A 15,442-nucleotide genomic window follows, 5' to 3' on the forward strand; every position below is an offset into this window, starting at 1 on the left:
TACCAGCCAAGTTAACAAGATTTTGGTTTTCTTAAAGAATATTCGAGTTTTGTTTCCTGCGAAGAAATTATTATTCATAATCCAAAACCACAGGTGAATATTTACTACTTGGAGATTTTTCAAGACTTTTTCAAGTGTTTATTTGAAAGCTGAACACAGGATACATTATTATGACATTCCCATTGCAACTAGGTTTGTACATGTTGGTGAGAACAACTTAAAACAGATCTATAAAGTCTTACTGAATGTTTCAGATGTTCTAAAGTTGCACAAGCCTCAACATTTGCTCCATGAGTTGCAAGCTGCACTTTCATTTCCATACAGTCACAATCTATAAAGCATTTAATTTTCAGAAGATAGGCTTTTTGAAGAAAAACGAAAATCTATGCGTACAATTAGAAAGTTAAGGGAAAGAATTCATAACAATGTTTCAAAATCATTTAAGCAGATATGTATTATATTTTATTGTAAGTATGGAACTCACAAATTTCACAGCATGGTCACATTTTATTTTGCTGAAGTCACAAACATCAGACATGCAAAATGAAGCACATTATTTCTGCTCTACGTTAAAGCCTAAGACTGAATACAAAAAAGTAAGTTTTGCTCCCCCACCCCCCAAAAAAGTTTGGTGACTACATTAACAATAAAACCGTTTTCAAGGTAACAGCTAAAATTATAAAGGCATAACACCAGATAGTCAATCAATTTTCTCAGAAGTAAGAAATAAATTTCAGTATCTGCGACGCTTGTTAGGTCCTTCAAAGCTGCCCCCAGGATTTCCTCTACCAAAGCCACCGGGTCCACCACTGACGGCACCTACACCACCCATAGCCGGCTGAGGAGTTTCAGAGCCTGCCCTACTAACCATAGGAGAACCCATTTGCGGTGGGCCTCCTTGCGGGAATCTTTCAGAATGCTATTTTAAGTCCATTTAGAACCATTTTAGTTACAATAAAACCAAGGGGGGGAAACCAAGTGGCGTTTTCATGAAGATCGCAGATAGTCCAGCAGAATCAGGATGATACATAGAAGGAAGAAAGGAGCAATTAATTTTAGTCATTATTTTAATAATAAGCTGAAAAGTAAATTAACTAATGTTGCGCCCACCAGTATAATAAGACAAAAGGGGAAGGGATCTAACATCCAAGGTTTTTTTTTAAAAAAAAGAGATAAAAAATGCTATGAGAAACAGTTTCTAAGCCACCCTGATCATTCAATATAAAGAGCGAGACAAAAGTATAATAAATATATTTTGCAGATTATCCTGTACGGTATACGTGTAAAGTAGTATTTCTTCTTGAAATAAAGTAAGCAGAAGCACAATTCATTTTCTGTTGGAAGACATATCAATACTTTAAATGGTAAGTAAAAACCAGCTATAACACATTTCAAGTTAAAGGTAGACTAATTTGAGTTAGAAGAGGAAATAAGTTTTAGAGAAGGGAAAAAAGGAGCCAGGTGCCATTAGCTACCTGCTCATTCTCATTCAACCGCCACATACTGCCCCAAACCCTTTAGGCATTTTTATTTAAACCTGTTGTCAGCTGAAAAACTAACAACAACAAAAACTGCTATTATAAAATTTGCAATCTATTTTTTGCATTATGATATAGTTTCAGATTATACTCATTTTCAGATATACTCAGAAAACTCGTACGTTCAAACTGAACTAATAAGTTAAGTTCTTACATGCTCTTTTGAATCTAGGAGCATTAATTTAAATATATACATTTTTAAAAAGTCCCCATCTGACTTCACTGCTGTCTTTTCTCTAGTATTATCTATGTATACCTTCCAAAAATCTGGAAAAGAGGCTCAGCCATTTAATAAATTACAAAGAATTGGAGAGCTCAATTGAGCAAATAATATAAGACAGTGTACTGCAGTTGGACTGGGGACCTAGGAAACAAGGCTTCAAATCCCCACTCAGCCATGAAGATCAGTGGGTGACATGGGACTAGTCAAAGTCTCTCAGCCCACAAAGAAAAACTGGAAGGGAGACGTCCATCTTAAGCTCCTTGGAAGAAAGACAGGATACAAATACAGTAATAAACTTCCTTCACACTTGGATCCAAAAGGCGTTGTTGTATAGGCTGAAGGCACTTCCACACACAAACACACACACAGAGAATTCCAACAATTCCCAATTTCTACTGCTGGTCCGAACACCAAAGCCCACCCCCCAATCTCAAGAATGGACTTTCTGGGGGGACCAGCGGCTGCATAGTAATGCGGAAGTAAAGTCGTTGATTTTTTTTAAGTTTACTAGTTCTTTGAAAAAATAACCAGCTGCAGAGAAACATTCCATTTTCTAACAGCACTGTCATAGCTCATTTCCAGAAGTCTTCATAAATGATTATGCTACAAAACATTCAGGGTATGTTGATAAACGCAAATTCCATCTCCTTTTAGAGCACAATACAGTGGACCCTCTAGTTATGTACTGCTCTGGATACACAACTTTCGGGTTATGAACACGGCAAACACTTCTGGGTTTTGCCACACGCACATGCGCAGAAGCGCTCTGTGCGGATACGCAAAAACGCTCAATCGCGCTGCATGCAGAAGCGGCGCCTCTGCCTACGGACTTTTCAGGTTGCTGACAGACCCCCAGAACGAATTTAATTCATATCCAGAGGGTCCACTGTATATTGTCCTTCCCTTTATTAGATGTTAACATAATATAGGCCAATTTCCTTTGGTTCCCTTATGAGAAGAGTTAGAGAAAAAGGCCCACCTGCCTCTTTCAGTATTCTGCATGCTACATGGGACCTATTAAACCGACTAGTCTATATGTCATGAAAACAGTAAAGGTAAAGGGACCCCTGACCGTTAGGTCCAGTCGCAGACGACTCTGGGGTTGTGGCACTCATCTCACATTACTGGCTGAGGGAGCCAGTGTACAGCTTCCAGGTCATGTGGCCAGCATGACTAAGCCGCTTCTGGCAAACCAGAGCAGTGCACGGAGACGCTGTTTACCTTTCCACCGGAAATAGGAGACCTATTTATCTCCTTGCACTTTGATGTGCTTTCAAACTGCTAGATTGGCAGGAGGAGGGACCGAGCAACGGGAGCTCTCACCCTGTCGCGGGGATTCGAACCGCCGACCTTCTGATCGGCAAGCCCTAGGCTCTGTGGTTTAACCCACTGCGCCACCCACGTCCCTCATGAAAACAGTATTCTGAGTAAAATACATAGAAAAAACTGGTGCTGATATACTTCTCTTCAAAATCAGTATGAGCAGAAATAGCCCAGCTTTCAAGATATTGGAGAGTATCAGAGACAGCAAGAGCTTCATCTGTTGTTTCCACTGCAATCATTTTTACTGTTTAAAAGTTTAAAAATCACCTTGACTTTTCAGCAAAAATAAACTGATACAGGAAAACACAACAAACAAAATTCTATCTGTTAACTTAAACCAGGAGTAGGAAACCATTTTCTCGCCAAGGGCAACATTCATTTAGGGATAAACTGTCAGGGAGCACATGCTGACTGAATGGGGCACCTCTTTTCATTCTAGACCTGCAAGAATGATGTTCTTGCCAGAGGTCTGGTCTGATCACACTGCAGATGGTTTTTAAAATTAAGCCAAGAACCAGATGCAGTCTGCCAACACAGCCTGCCCACCTGTGAATTATACCCAACCATCTGAAGAAGCTATTCCGCGTGTTGAGTCACACAGATGGTTCTATAATTGTAGCCTCACTTGTATAACACTAGCATGTTAACAAATTAAATTTGTACTTAAGATTCACTTAATCAAAGATATCTTCACACTATGTGTCATTTCAACAGCAATCATATTATAGGTTTACCTGCCCCAATACAGCAAAATAATAACCACCAATTATATTTGTTTATAAAATAATATATTGTTTTGTTTTTGCATTCTTCTACTTTGATCATTGCAAAAGTGTGAAAAACAGCCTTCTGGCTGTAAAACAATTTTGGCAATTAATTCTGTGTACATAATTCTTGGGTATAATCACTTTTAATACAGTGTCAATAACAATATCAACAAGACTGCAGTTAAGTTTGTTTTTCAATTATTTTTCAATCTCAAAGGGTATTTATTAACTCAAAGGTCTATTCTAAACGAGTTTTAGCGTGAAGTTATCTTTGCAGCAAAGAGATGTGCCACAATGTAGAGACAAAATTAAAATTTTGTGATACATTACCACAGTTCCATTATCTGGCATCATTGGGGCTCCAATGTTTGCAGCTCCTTCTGGTCCCAAGGTAGGACCAGGACCCATTGCAGGGCCAGACATTGTTCCTCTGTTGTTCATATTCATACCCATCATTGGAGGTGGAGGAGGAGGACCTTGGTTTCCAGCAGGTGCTGGGCTAAAGGCATCTATGCAAAACAGTCTACACTTAGAGCTGTCCTAACTGAATTTTAAAATTTACAATAACAACAAACTATACAAAACATCAATTAAATGAACAAATTGCTTTTATCCTTTGAGACTGTACATTTACTTCCACCATAAAGTTTTAAGAAAAAGTTAAGTTACTGAAAGTTACTGCTGAAATTAAGTGCTTAAACGGTTTATAGGTTTCAGCTCTACTTATTTTCCATAAAGTTACCAATTCAGACAGGTAACTGCAGTAACTTTCAAGTTGGGCCCAATCCAAAGAGGCCTGGTGCCAGCATTTGTGTGTAACGCAGCTTTTTCATAGCTTCTCCCTCCCCCCCCTCGCCATGGTTTTTAGCAAATAAATTTGAATCACAAGACAAATAAAATTAACTTAAGAGGTTTACGGTAGAAGATACTATCACATGTGCGCAAATAAGAATGAATGAAACTGAAAGCAGTCACCCAGAGATATTTCTGTTCAAGTAGGCAACTTATTCAGCTTTACTAATCAGAGTATGAATCCACTTAACTTTGTGAACGTATTGTACTTATTTATACTCAAGTAGTTAACCTCTTCATTTATAAAAACAGCTGCACATTGACTTGTAGTGGAAAATAGTAATACCCATGCGTTAAGACGTGAACTGTACATTATAGAAATGCAGAAGGAATCATCATACTGTATTAAAAAATATTCGCGCACACACAGGGAGAGAGAGATAGCAAGAGTGAGATCCATGATTTTAGGGACATGTTTGTATATTCAAGTCAGTGTCCCATTACATTTAAGGCAGGGGTTTATGTTCAATATGTTATAGAAAAAGAGGCATATGAATGAGACCTGAACCTTATACACACACAAACTATCTTGCCACACTCCATCACTCCTGTACGTCTTTCCTATCTGTTAAACGAAGAAAGCTGGACTGGCAGAAAAATGCCTAGGATTATAAGAGCACAGGGAGGTTAACATGCATGATTTTGGGGTGGAAAAATCAGCTTTACTCTACCACACCAGCTTCACATGAAAGGAGGGCAGAAACATGAAGAAACAGAATATTGTTTCCACCATGATACCTACTTTGGCTCTGAAACATAGAATTTAGGATTCTAATTTTACCAGTGCCAGGAAACAAGAGATGAGTGACAAGAATTGTATGCTCTATGCATTTGGTTAAGGACAGCTATAAAATGATATTCAGCTGTCATTTTAATGCTTCAAATAAAGTATTTTCAATAAAGTCTATTTAGCTAGACTTTGTAACTCTTCAGCCACAACTGTGTTTTTTACACACACACACACACACACACACACACACACGGTTTTGTTGGGGAAATTACTCAAGCTAAGCTTGGTTAGAACAATGATGAAGTAGTAGGATTCTTATATATTCAAACCAAGTGCATATTTCTTAAACATAAGTAAACAAAGAACTTAAACAAACTGACAAGTAAAATGAACTTTCATTCTATTACATATAAGCCTAATATTTGAGCACATGTATGAATTAATCTGGGTGCCAAAGCTGACCAAGCTTTCTGTAGTTTATGTAGACAATTCGACTTAACTAGGCCTCTCCCTTTCTTTCCTAGTAATAGAGAGAGGAAAGACCTATGCTCCAATACTAAAGTGCTTGAAGTTCAATATAGGTCTGCCTGCCAGAAGTGCACATCAAAATGCTGTGCCTCAGTTGTATACTTATGGGCAACAAGACATCTTGCCCACCATCTCTGTCCACAAATCTGGAAATTACAGCAAATTCACTGAGTAAACTACACATCTTTCCAGCAGGTTAAATGTGGGGGACACTCTTAAACATGTGCAGTCAAGCCCTATTTGGGTGTGCTGGTTGCATGTAAAATTCCTGGATCTATTTCTAAAGACAGTGTTCATAGAAGTTTTGTTCACTGTAAGCGCACTAAGAACCTTAAATAATTTTTTAAAGAATTCTTTCAATCAGACAGCCCATTTTAAAACACATGCTGTTTAATTAGCGCTTCCATTCACAAAAGGAAGCTTTTTGCTTTCAGAATTTATACTAACCCAATACTAACCGGCTCAAATTAAACCATGGTTTAATTTTAAGCAGCAAGAATACGCACTCCCCCCCCCCCTTCTACCCAAATTTATTCTTTATTATCCATTGTTTGTTTAGTTTGCCCAGTGCTATATATAATTAATGCTTTTCTGGTTGGTCCTATGGAAGGACATTCAGCAACTTCAGGGCTGCAATGGTAAAAGCCTCACTTCTTCTGTAGGCCAGCTCAGTCTCCACACAAGGTGGGATCTGAAGCAAGGAGAAGCAAGGTCACACACTCAGATCGAAAGGGCCAGGGAGGCTCATGCAGAAGGCAATATTCCGTAAGATAAATCAGGACTGTTTAATGCTTTCTTAGTCAACAGAATCAGCAGCATCACTCTCTTCCTACCCTCCTTCAGCACATTTCATCTCTGAAGACAACCGAAGCAGTTTCAATTTCAAACCTAGGTCTGAAACTAGAATGAATTGAATCTGGGTAATCAGCTTCATCCAAGACTAGCTGAAGCATGTGCAGCTACCACCCTTTTGAGCATCTTGCCTCAACAAGGTAAATTAGATAATGACTTTAGGTCCAAATATGGTTTCTTCGGAATGGTCAGAAAACATAAGTAGAAAGCAGTAATGGCCACAAAATCTTAGCCATGGTTAGAAGAGTGGGGAATTCAAGCATGAAGGCGTGTAGCACATTCTCAGTTGATAAACCATAGCAGACAATTGGGTGCTGCCCCATAATAAATCACTGTGGTGATACTGAATACATAGTGCTAAACTTAATAGAGCATGAAATTTTCACAAAGGTGCTTCATTAATGCCAGTTACAATGAGGAGACTTTGATAAATGTTAATTGTACTTTGTTTCCAATCATTTTCCAGAATCATCTTCCATAAATGGCAACATATTCAAAAACTTAAATAAGTGAATCTCAAGAAGTAATTTTTAAAAACCCACAACCTTTTCTTCTTGTATTAGATACAATTCGTATTTTGCTTTTCTTCAGAACCTGTCTTAAAATTAAAAAAGTAACAACCCACCAGCCCATATTTTGTATGTTCATTTGCTTTTTCCTAATTGTAAGATAACTCACATTTGAAACAAAAAAAAAACCTGAAGAACAAGATTCACTACAGAAATAAATATTTCAAGAATACTTCTCAATGTATAATACTCATAAGTAACATGTACAGTCTCAAATAAATTTTGAAATAACAAGAGCCTTTTGCTTCAGATCCCTACCTCCCATGTTTAATGCTCCACGAGGACCCATATCACCCATTCTCATTTCCTGTTCTCTCTGAAAGTAAACATAATTTTCACAATCAACCTATCACTTATTACTTTAACATTCTCATCTTTTCAAGCAACAGCAAAACTTAATTTGTCACAGTTATTACAAAATAAATCAAATTTTCTGATTTACATAAAATCAGAGGAATCCTGCAAAAAAGAAGTTTTAAAACTTAGTAAATTATTGAAGTCCTACATTCTGGGGCTTGCTGAGAAAGTATAAATACACAAGACTCTTCCAACTGACATATCTATAGTTAGAGGATCTCGTGTAAATGTTATTTTTGCTCAAGGTCAAAGGAACAAGGAGGAGTAAATGAAGTTGAGACTCTCTTCTGATCAGAAACCTGGCAGAATCAAAGAGGTGGGTAACAACCAAACAAGCCCCTAGAGGTTGACTACACATCTGGACTGCGTACTCTCAACTCAAACTTGTACATTCTTGAGCTTTGGTGCACAGGCATCCAGTGCCACAGGGGCAATGTTCTGGTCCCCAAACAGACAATAGATAATAGCTTGAGAAATATTACTTCTGCACCAGGTCGTAGTGCACTCCGAGACAGTATAAAAAAACTACCATGATCGAGAATCAGCAACAATTTAGATTAGTGTATAGAGATTTAATTTGTTTGTATGATTCTTCTCACAATCCTGTGATATTCAGAACAAACAGTATGTACTGACCCTAAGAGCATGAAAGTATGTAGTGTTGCTTATATTGTTGTTTTTTAGTTATTCTTCTTCTGAGCCTTAATAACAGCACATATTATCAAAAAAATGGGCAGTTTGGAATGATACTGCTTGAAGTCTTTAAAATGTTTCAGACTGGAAGCGTTATGTGCAATGGCCATAAATTAAGAAAACTCACAATATAGAATACAATTAGGAGTAAAAAGTCATAGCAGCAGTAGGTCACTGTCTTAAGGCAGGTGAGCAAATACTCATTCACCAGTAGCCTGTACTGAATTAAGAATGGTCTCGGCCAGTAAGAATCAGGCAAGCAAACTCAGAAAATTGAAAATGAAGGGGTTTTTTCAAGCCTTCAAATAACTAAAAGCTATGTGTAGGTGGAAGATTAAGTGTCTCTGTGTGTTATTGGACTTGTTTACAATACTGCCATATGGGCTTAAAATCATACTACTTATCATTTGAGATCATTAATGTGCAAGTACACTGAATTGTGCAATTAAGAAAAGACACAACTATTAATATATTATCCCTTACAATCCAAATCATGCAAAACACAGGTGTTGAATTCATTAATAAAAACCAGGTCTATAGAAGAGATGGAACAATATTCATCAAAAGCAAAATTAGGACTTAATGGTAGCATTCATAAAATGGGGTGGGGAAGGGGGAGTAAGCTGACTTTTTAGTGAAGTCAAAAGGCTAGTAGAACACAGATATTATTGGAGATTAAAAGTTTGTGTGGGTTTTCAAACAATTCCATTAATAGATAACTTGAAGAAATTCAGAATGGAGTTATTAAAAACTGCAACACAGAATAATAAAGTCAAGACACACAGTTTTCCACTTTCCCACCTTACAACCAGAGGCAACCTAAGGCAATACACACAAGAAAACCATGAAAAGTCAAGCAGATCTACAAAAATAAGCTGTTCTGATAAATATATCCAACCATTACAAGATTAAAACCAAAAATATTAAAATTATTGTAAGACTAAAAGTGGTCAGTAACAGTACTAAACTTCCTAATAAAATTTATAAATATTGAAGCATCAGATTTCAAACAGCTTCAATACAATATGTTTACAAGCCAGTTTAGAATACTGAGAGAAGCCATGCGCCCCTGACATCGATTGCAACTTAGCACAGACTGCAGACTCCACTGAAGTCACAAGAATGGAACTGTGCAAATATCATAGGTTAAATGAGAAAACCCATTTTCAGAATTTTTTTTAAGGTACCCCTTTCCCAAATATGATACATTTTCTCATGTGGAGAAAAAAAATTCAAGAAAATGCAGAATTATAAAGTGTTTAGTTCTACTTAAGTCATTAATAGACTCACAGAACCAAGCGTGTCGTATGCTCTTTCAGGAAAAGCAGTAGTATTGTTAGCACGAAGTACTAAAAACCAGTATTCAGAAGTACAAATGAAAGTTAGACATGCAGTCAAATATTCCATATTTGTATGTAAGTATGTTCCAAGACAGTTTTAATAAAAATTTAGCAGAACATGAATACTTGTAATGTCAACATAAACAACACAAAATGGATAGAATACCACATAACCTCCAGGCTAATACAGCTGAAATATAAAATTTATACAGCTAAATGTGTGTACTATTATAGCAGAGAAGTAGGTTGAACCTGGACAAATAACACATGCAAAACAATGGACAGAAAGTTGTATGATTTAGAGGTGGGAAGGACTTTGAACTTTTGTCAACAGAAAATGGGGGGGGGGGGGAGAAGCTTTGTTGGAGTAATTAGGCAGCACCTCGCTGTGAAAACCGCTCAGCTGTATTTCATTCTGAAACCTCTGTGCAGCCGGTTTAAATGTTCAAGAGAAAAATAGGCTCCAGAGAGGTCTGCCACCCAAGTACTGCCCACCAGCTTGGCTGTGATTCGCCATTTCAAATCTGAATGGCAAGGAGAGTCCCAGTAGTGCAGGAAGAATCTCACCCCCCAGATTAGCAATGGCTGCATTGGACCGTAATTGCCTCTGCTCCCGAAATGGTATGGGGTCTCTGTAGTTCATCCTGAAACCTCTGTGCCATTACAACTATTAACCTTTTAATCAAAGTGCAAATTGCATCTACAAAAAGAAATCATTCATACTTCTATGCAGTGATGTTGACTAAGCCCAGTTTGCTCACTAGGCAGTTCAGGTAAATTGTGAAAGAAAAGAAAATGCAAGCGTTCCTAAATGTATGGCTCATATTACGTTCCACATTAGATACGATCATCATGTATTTTACATCACACTGTATATGTACATCAAACTTATTTTCATCAGATTCACACTTAACTGGAGGAGTTACCCTTTGAAAAGCAAAAGTGGGTGGGTGATGTCTGGCAACACCCCCAGAATTACTCTCTCAAATATCTTACCTTTTCCTTAGAGAAAGTAACTCTCAACACCCCTAGATGTCAGTCCACAAAATATTTACACCCAGTAAAGGACATCTTCAGTGGGAGAGCACCCAAAATCTGTTTTGTTTTCCCCAGCTTCAGCACCTTTTTCTGAGAGAGCCATGTCACACAAGCATTAGCTGTCAGTTGTGTCAGCAAAAGGATTTACATTCCACCTATGATTTTTGCAGAAAGCTAAACTTTTGCAGAGGAAACACCAGCAGTGTTTGTCAGGTTCAGTGAAGCCATTACACTAGCTTCCTAGCAGTTGGGCTGCTAGTGCTTAAGAGTAAGGTAGGGGTTGGCATACCACAAACACATCACTGCAGCCAACGTTGTTGTGCTAATCTCCTGACCTCCTCAACAACTTGCCCTTCCTCCTCTCAGTAAACAACAGCACCCGACCACCCAGGAAGCTAGCACTGCAGTTGCACCTCAGATAGCAAGCCGCTTTTGGGAAACACCTGCAAACATAGCATTCTGTATTAGTTAGAAAAAGTAAAAAATTCAATATATAGGGCAGATTACTGAAGTGAAATGAAGGAACAAACCTAGCAATTGGTTCAAGGCCAAAAAAATAATCTGCCAACACAAGATGGGGAAATATTTTGAATAATTTTTTTTTTTTTTTTTTGCAAACACAAAAATAAATATTTCTTATTTTTGAGGCACAGGGGCAGCTCTGGATTACTCTAAAACTGGTATTTTTCTGTTTCGTATAGTTTAAGGAGAACATCTAAATGAGAATAAAGTAATTTGAAACGTTCACTCAGTATCAAACTGACAGTTTACAGCAAATGAAGGCTCCTTGGCAAACTGCACATCTTCTGAAGTTGTGACGGGTGATGTCTACCACAAATAAGCTCTCCATTGTATCTCTCCATGAGCAAGTGCAGAGCCACATTTTACCATTCCCTCTATACAGCCTCAAGCTATTATTGCTGGGATACTGCCAGAGTCTTCCTCTGTATCAAAGAAGCAAAAAAGGAAGTTCACATCATTTGTCCTATCATCCTCATTAATCCTATAATCGTAGCAAATTCATTCTTCAAGTGTGGTCCTTATTAAGCCAAAATGGTACCACTCGTGCACAAATGTTTCCAAAGTTAAAAGTGAGAGCCGCCCAAATTAATCAATGGAGAAATCCAAGATTTTAATATAGTTGAAATTGGACACCAGATTGTTCACCTCACCCCAGGAATACACCAAAAGGTAGTAGAAAAGTATCCAACAGCACTATTCTCAAGGCAACTCACAACGTGATATAAAATACAAATGAAAACAGGGTCATTAAAAAGAAAAGGCTGCATTAAAATTTCTAGCATGGAGAAGAACACTAGACAACCCAAACATATAGAACTTATAAACTGTAGTTCAAAAGTTAAACCACACTCAGAATTACCACAGACTCTCTGGAGAGGACATTCTAAATCTGAAATACCACCACTGAGAAGGCCATTAAGTAGCATTGCCCAGCCTCACATCGCTTGGTAGGGCCTCTGAAGAGAATCTCACGGTTTGAGTAGGTTTATTTTGGAGAATGCAGTATTTCAGGAAGCCTGGTCCTACACCATTTAGAGCTTTAAGAGACTAAGACCAGAAATCTGAATTAGGTCCACAGTTGGAATGGGAATCTGAGCAACTGATAGAAGTACTGGAACAATATGATTGAGTTCCTGCTCTAACTCAGGCTGCAACCCCAATCCCATTTACCTGGGAGTAAGCACCATTTACCTGGGGACACGGGTGGCGCTGTGGGTAAAACCTCAGCGCCTAGGACTTGCCGATCGCATGGTCGGCGGTTCGAATCCCCGCGGCGGGGTGAGCTCCCGTCGTTCGGTCCCAGCTCCTGCGCACCTAGCAGTTCAAAAGCACCCTTAAGTGCAAGTAGATAAATAGGTACCACTTTATAGCGGGAAGGTAAACGGCGTTCCGTGTGCTGCTCTGGTGCCGGTTCACCGGAGCAGCTTCGTCACGCTGGCCACGTGACCCGGAAGTGTCTGCGGACAGTGCTGGCTCCCGGTCTCTAGAGTGAGATGAGCGCACAACCCTAGAGTCGGTCAAGACTGGCCCGTACGGGCAGGGGTACCTTTACCTTTAAGCACCACTGAATTCAACCAGAATTACTTCTGAGTAGAATTGGTGAGGATTTAACACACTCCATAGTATGTGAGAAAATATTTAAAACACAGGCCTGCTAATGAGAATTCCAAAGCAAATGCTGTTCATATTGAAGGTTAGAAGGGGCTGTGGCTAGAACAGTTTGGCTCTTAAGGTATACCGTCAGGGTATGATGACTTTTATGAAGTACAGAAACTAAGAGAAGCTTATAGAAGCTAACAGAAGTGGTCTAATATATTCTAGCGTTCAAAAGTTCTCTAGGGAGCAGGAATGCAGCTGCTGTTTTTATACTGTGTTATCTGTTTCCTCCAAGGTCATACAACCCCTGGACTAGCTATAATTGCTGTCTGGTGAGGACTCTCCTACTCAGTCTCATTCTTTATTTCCTGTTAATGTACTTGCTTTGATTTATTCTCTCTGTGTATATAGTTTTTACGTTGGTGTGGAATTTTTATACTGTAACTAGATTATGCTCTGAATTGAGCTTGAGACTGCTGTACCAGGGACCTGGTACCCAAATGTAAAACTATTTTGCCTTAGTAAACTTTCTACTGATGATTTTGCTGCATTCTGTGTCTGTTTAAAGCCCACGAGTCACCAGAGTTCTGCTACTTCACTTCACTCAACATCCAGGCATGTCCCAATGCCTTTGGGGCACGAATCCTGATATATACTTCACACTAAGTATCAGAGGCCAGACTGCAGTGTCACACAAAGCAACCTCTGGCTTCTGCTTTGGCTGAAGCATTCTGACCTTTGATGCACCTTTGAATGCAATCATTTCAGGATCAAAGAAGTCCTTATCTCAGCCATGAATAAAGGTAAAGGGACCCCTGGCCATTAGGTCCAGTCGTGACTGACTCTGGGGTTGCGGCGCTCATCTCGCTTTATTGGCAGAGGGAGCCGGCGTACAGCTTCTGGGTCATGTGGCCAGCATGACTAAGCCGCTTCTGGCAAACCAGAGCAGCGCACGGAAATGCCGTTTACCTTCCCGCCGGAGCGCTATCGATTTATCTACTTGCACTTTGACGTGCTTTCGAACTGCTAGGTTGGAAGGAGCAGGGACCGAGCACCGGGAGCTCACCCCATCACGGGGATTCGAATCACCAACCTTCTGATCGGCGAGTCCAGCCATGAATAATGAACGCCAATTTACTGGAGAATCCTGAACATAAGGAAGGACTGCCCTCAGTTCTTTGGGTATAGGGCACTATACAATTTAAATAAAGAAATAAATACTGGCCATCCTCTAGTTGGGATAAGAGTCCTCTGCATCACTGGCAAAGAATGGGGACCAGTGGTCTAGCTAGTGAAGAATGGAGCTTCTGGACCAGGACCAAGCCCTGCAGTAATCAAGTCTGAAAGTTACCAATGCATGCGCTTGATTTCTTTTACCACCCGCCGGTGCAAGGAAGGCATGTTTAAACTTTCTGCACTATGCAGGAGCCTGTTTTTCCTGTCCCTCATTAGAACTTAACTCACATTCAGAATGCAAAGTGCGGAGCGAATGGCCAAATAATTGACAAGTGTTATCAACCTACCCTGTTACCTGTCAGTCAAAGGAGAACAGGGAATCACTTGCAAAGAAAAAAATACATATTGAGCTTAGGACTATTTCAGATGAATCTATATAAACTGTTAATTTCATTAAGGCTTGCGCCTTAATTTTTGCAGCTCTATTTGAGGAGACAACCAGTGATCATGATTCAACTACTCTCACTTGCCTATTCAAAGTGCAGGATAAATTGAAGACTTTTCTGCTTCAAAATTTCATTTTCCACATTACTCGAGTTACTTTTCTTGGTTAGCAAAACTGGCATATTAGCTGCTATTTCCAGCTATGTGTACAGAATCAAGTCTTCAGGGAAAGGCCATAAATATGTTCAAAGTTAAGGATAAAAATAGAAGCTATGACCAAAAAATTAAGTCTGTGGTCTCATTGAGCCAATCAGCCCTATCATTTTTATGTCTTTCAGATTTGTTAATCGCATCACAAATGCGGTTATCGACATAAATGAACACGTGCAAAGCCTCCAAGTACAGTATCCCATTCCCGAGAAAAGATACAACTAGATTAGAAACCCCTTTGTGAGTGTTGATATTGCTGTACTCTCCGATCTGACTTCAAAAGAACAAGACAGTTTAACAGAACTTTCCTAGCATGATTCTTCCGGCTGACTTCAAAAGCACCTGTCTTGACTTCTGTTCTAAATACCTGGAACTATCCAATAAAGCTGTGAAGCACATTGTGCCTTTTCCTACAATATTTCTATGAAGGGAGATTTTCTGCACCTGCAGCATTGAAATCAAAATATTGAACCAAGCTGGATATGGAACCAGATTTAAGGTTGAAACTTCCATTGCGTCAACCATAAATCCAATCTTTAAAAACTGCAAAACAGCACCAGCATCTCAGTAAGTGTCTCACTATAATACACAAGCAAATGTTCATTCTGTAGAATGACTATAATAAATCACGTCTCGTACATACAGTATATATGTATTATTATTTTTCAAACGTAAGTATTCATT

The 15,442-nt window shown here is 39.0% G+C and overlaps 2 protein-coding genes across 4 annotated transcripts in view; one reads left to right on the plus strand and one right to left on the minus strand.

Annotated features, from left to right (window-relative positions):
* The window catches only part of MPHOSPH8 (M-phase phosphoprotein 8), a gene marked incomplete at its 3' end in the record, with an annotated part of 56,045 nt that extends 40,889 nt beyond the window's left edge, over positions 1-15,156 (plus strand). Inside the window, exon 15 of the mRNA XM_081001856.1 lies at positions 14,887-15,156. Coding sequence (XP_080857982.1) covers positions 14,887-14,895 — 9 coding nt within the window. The remainder of the gene's footprint in view (positions 1-14,886) is intronic.
* PSPC1 (paraspeckle component 1) overlaps positions 1-15,442 on the minus strand; it is a 57,897-nt gene that overhangs the window by 19,307 nt on the left and 23,148 nt on the right. The window contains exons 7-9 of one of the 3 annotated variants that reach the window (XM_081002127.1): positions 7,641-7,698; positions 4,182-4,360; positions 114-919 (exon numbers count right to left, since the gene is read on the minus strand). The exons of the other annotated variants lie outside the window; for them this stretch is intronic. Of the exons in view, the coding sequence (XP_080858253.1) occupies positions 734-919; positions 4,182-4,360; positions 7,641-7,698 (423 nt within the window). The 3' untranslated portion in view covers positions 114-733. Of the gene's footprint in view, positions 1-113; positions 920-4,181; positions 4,361-7,640; positions 7,699-15,442 lie in introns of those variants that run through there. 3 annotated transcript variants of the gene reach the window in all.

The sequence above is a fragment of the Podarcis pityusensis genome (genome assembly GCF_964106645.2).
Source record: "Podarcis pityusensis genome assembly, chromosome: 4".
NCBI classification, from domain to species: Eukaryota; Metazoa; Chordata; class Lepidosauria; order Squamata; family Lacertidae; genus Podarcis; species Podarcis pityusensis.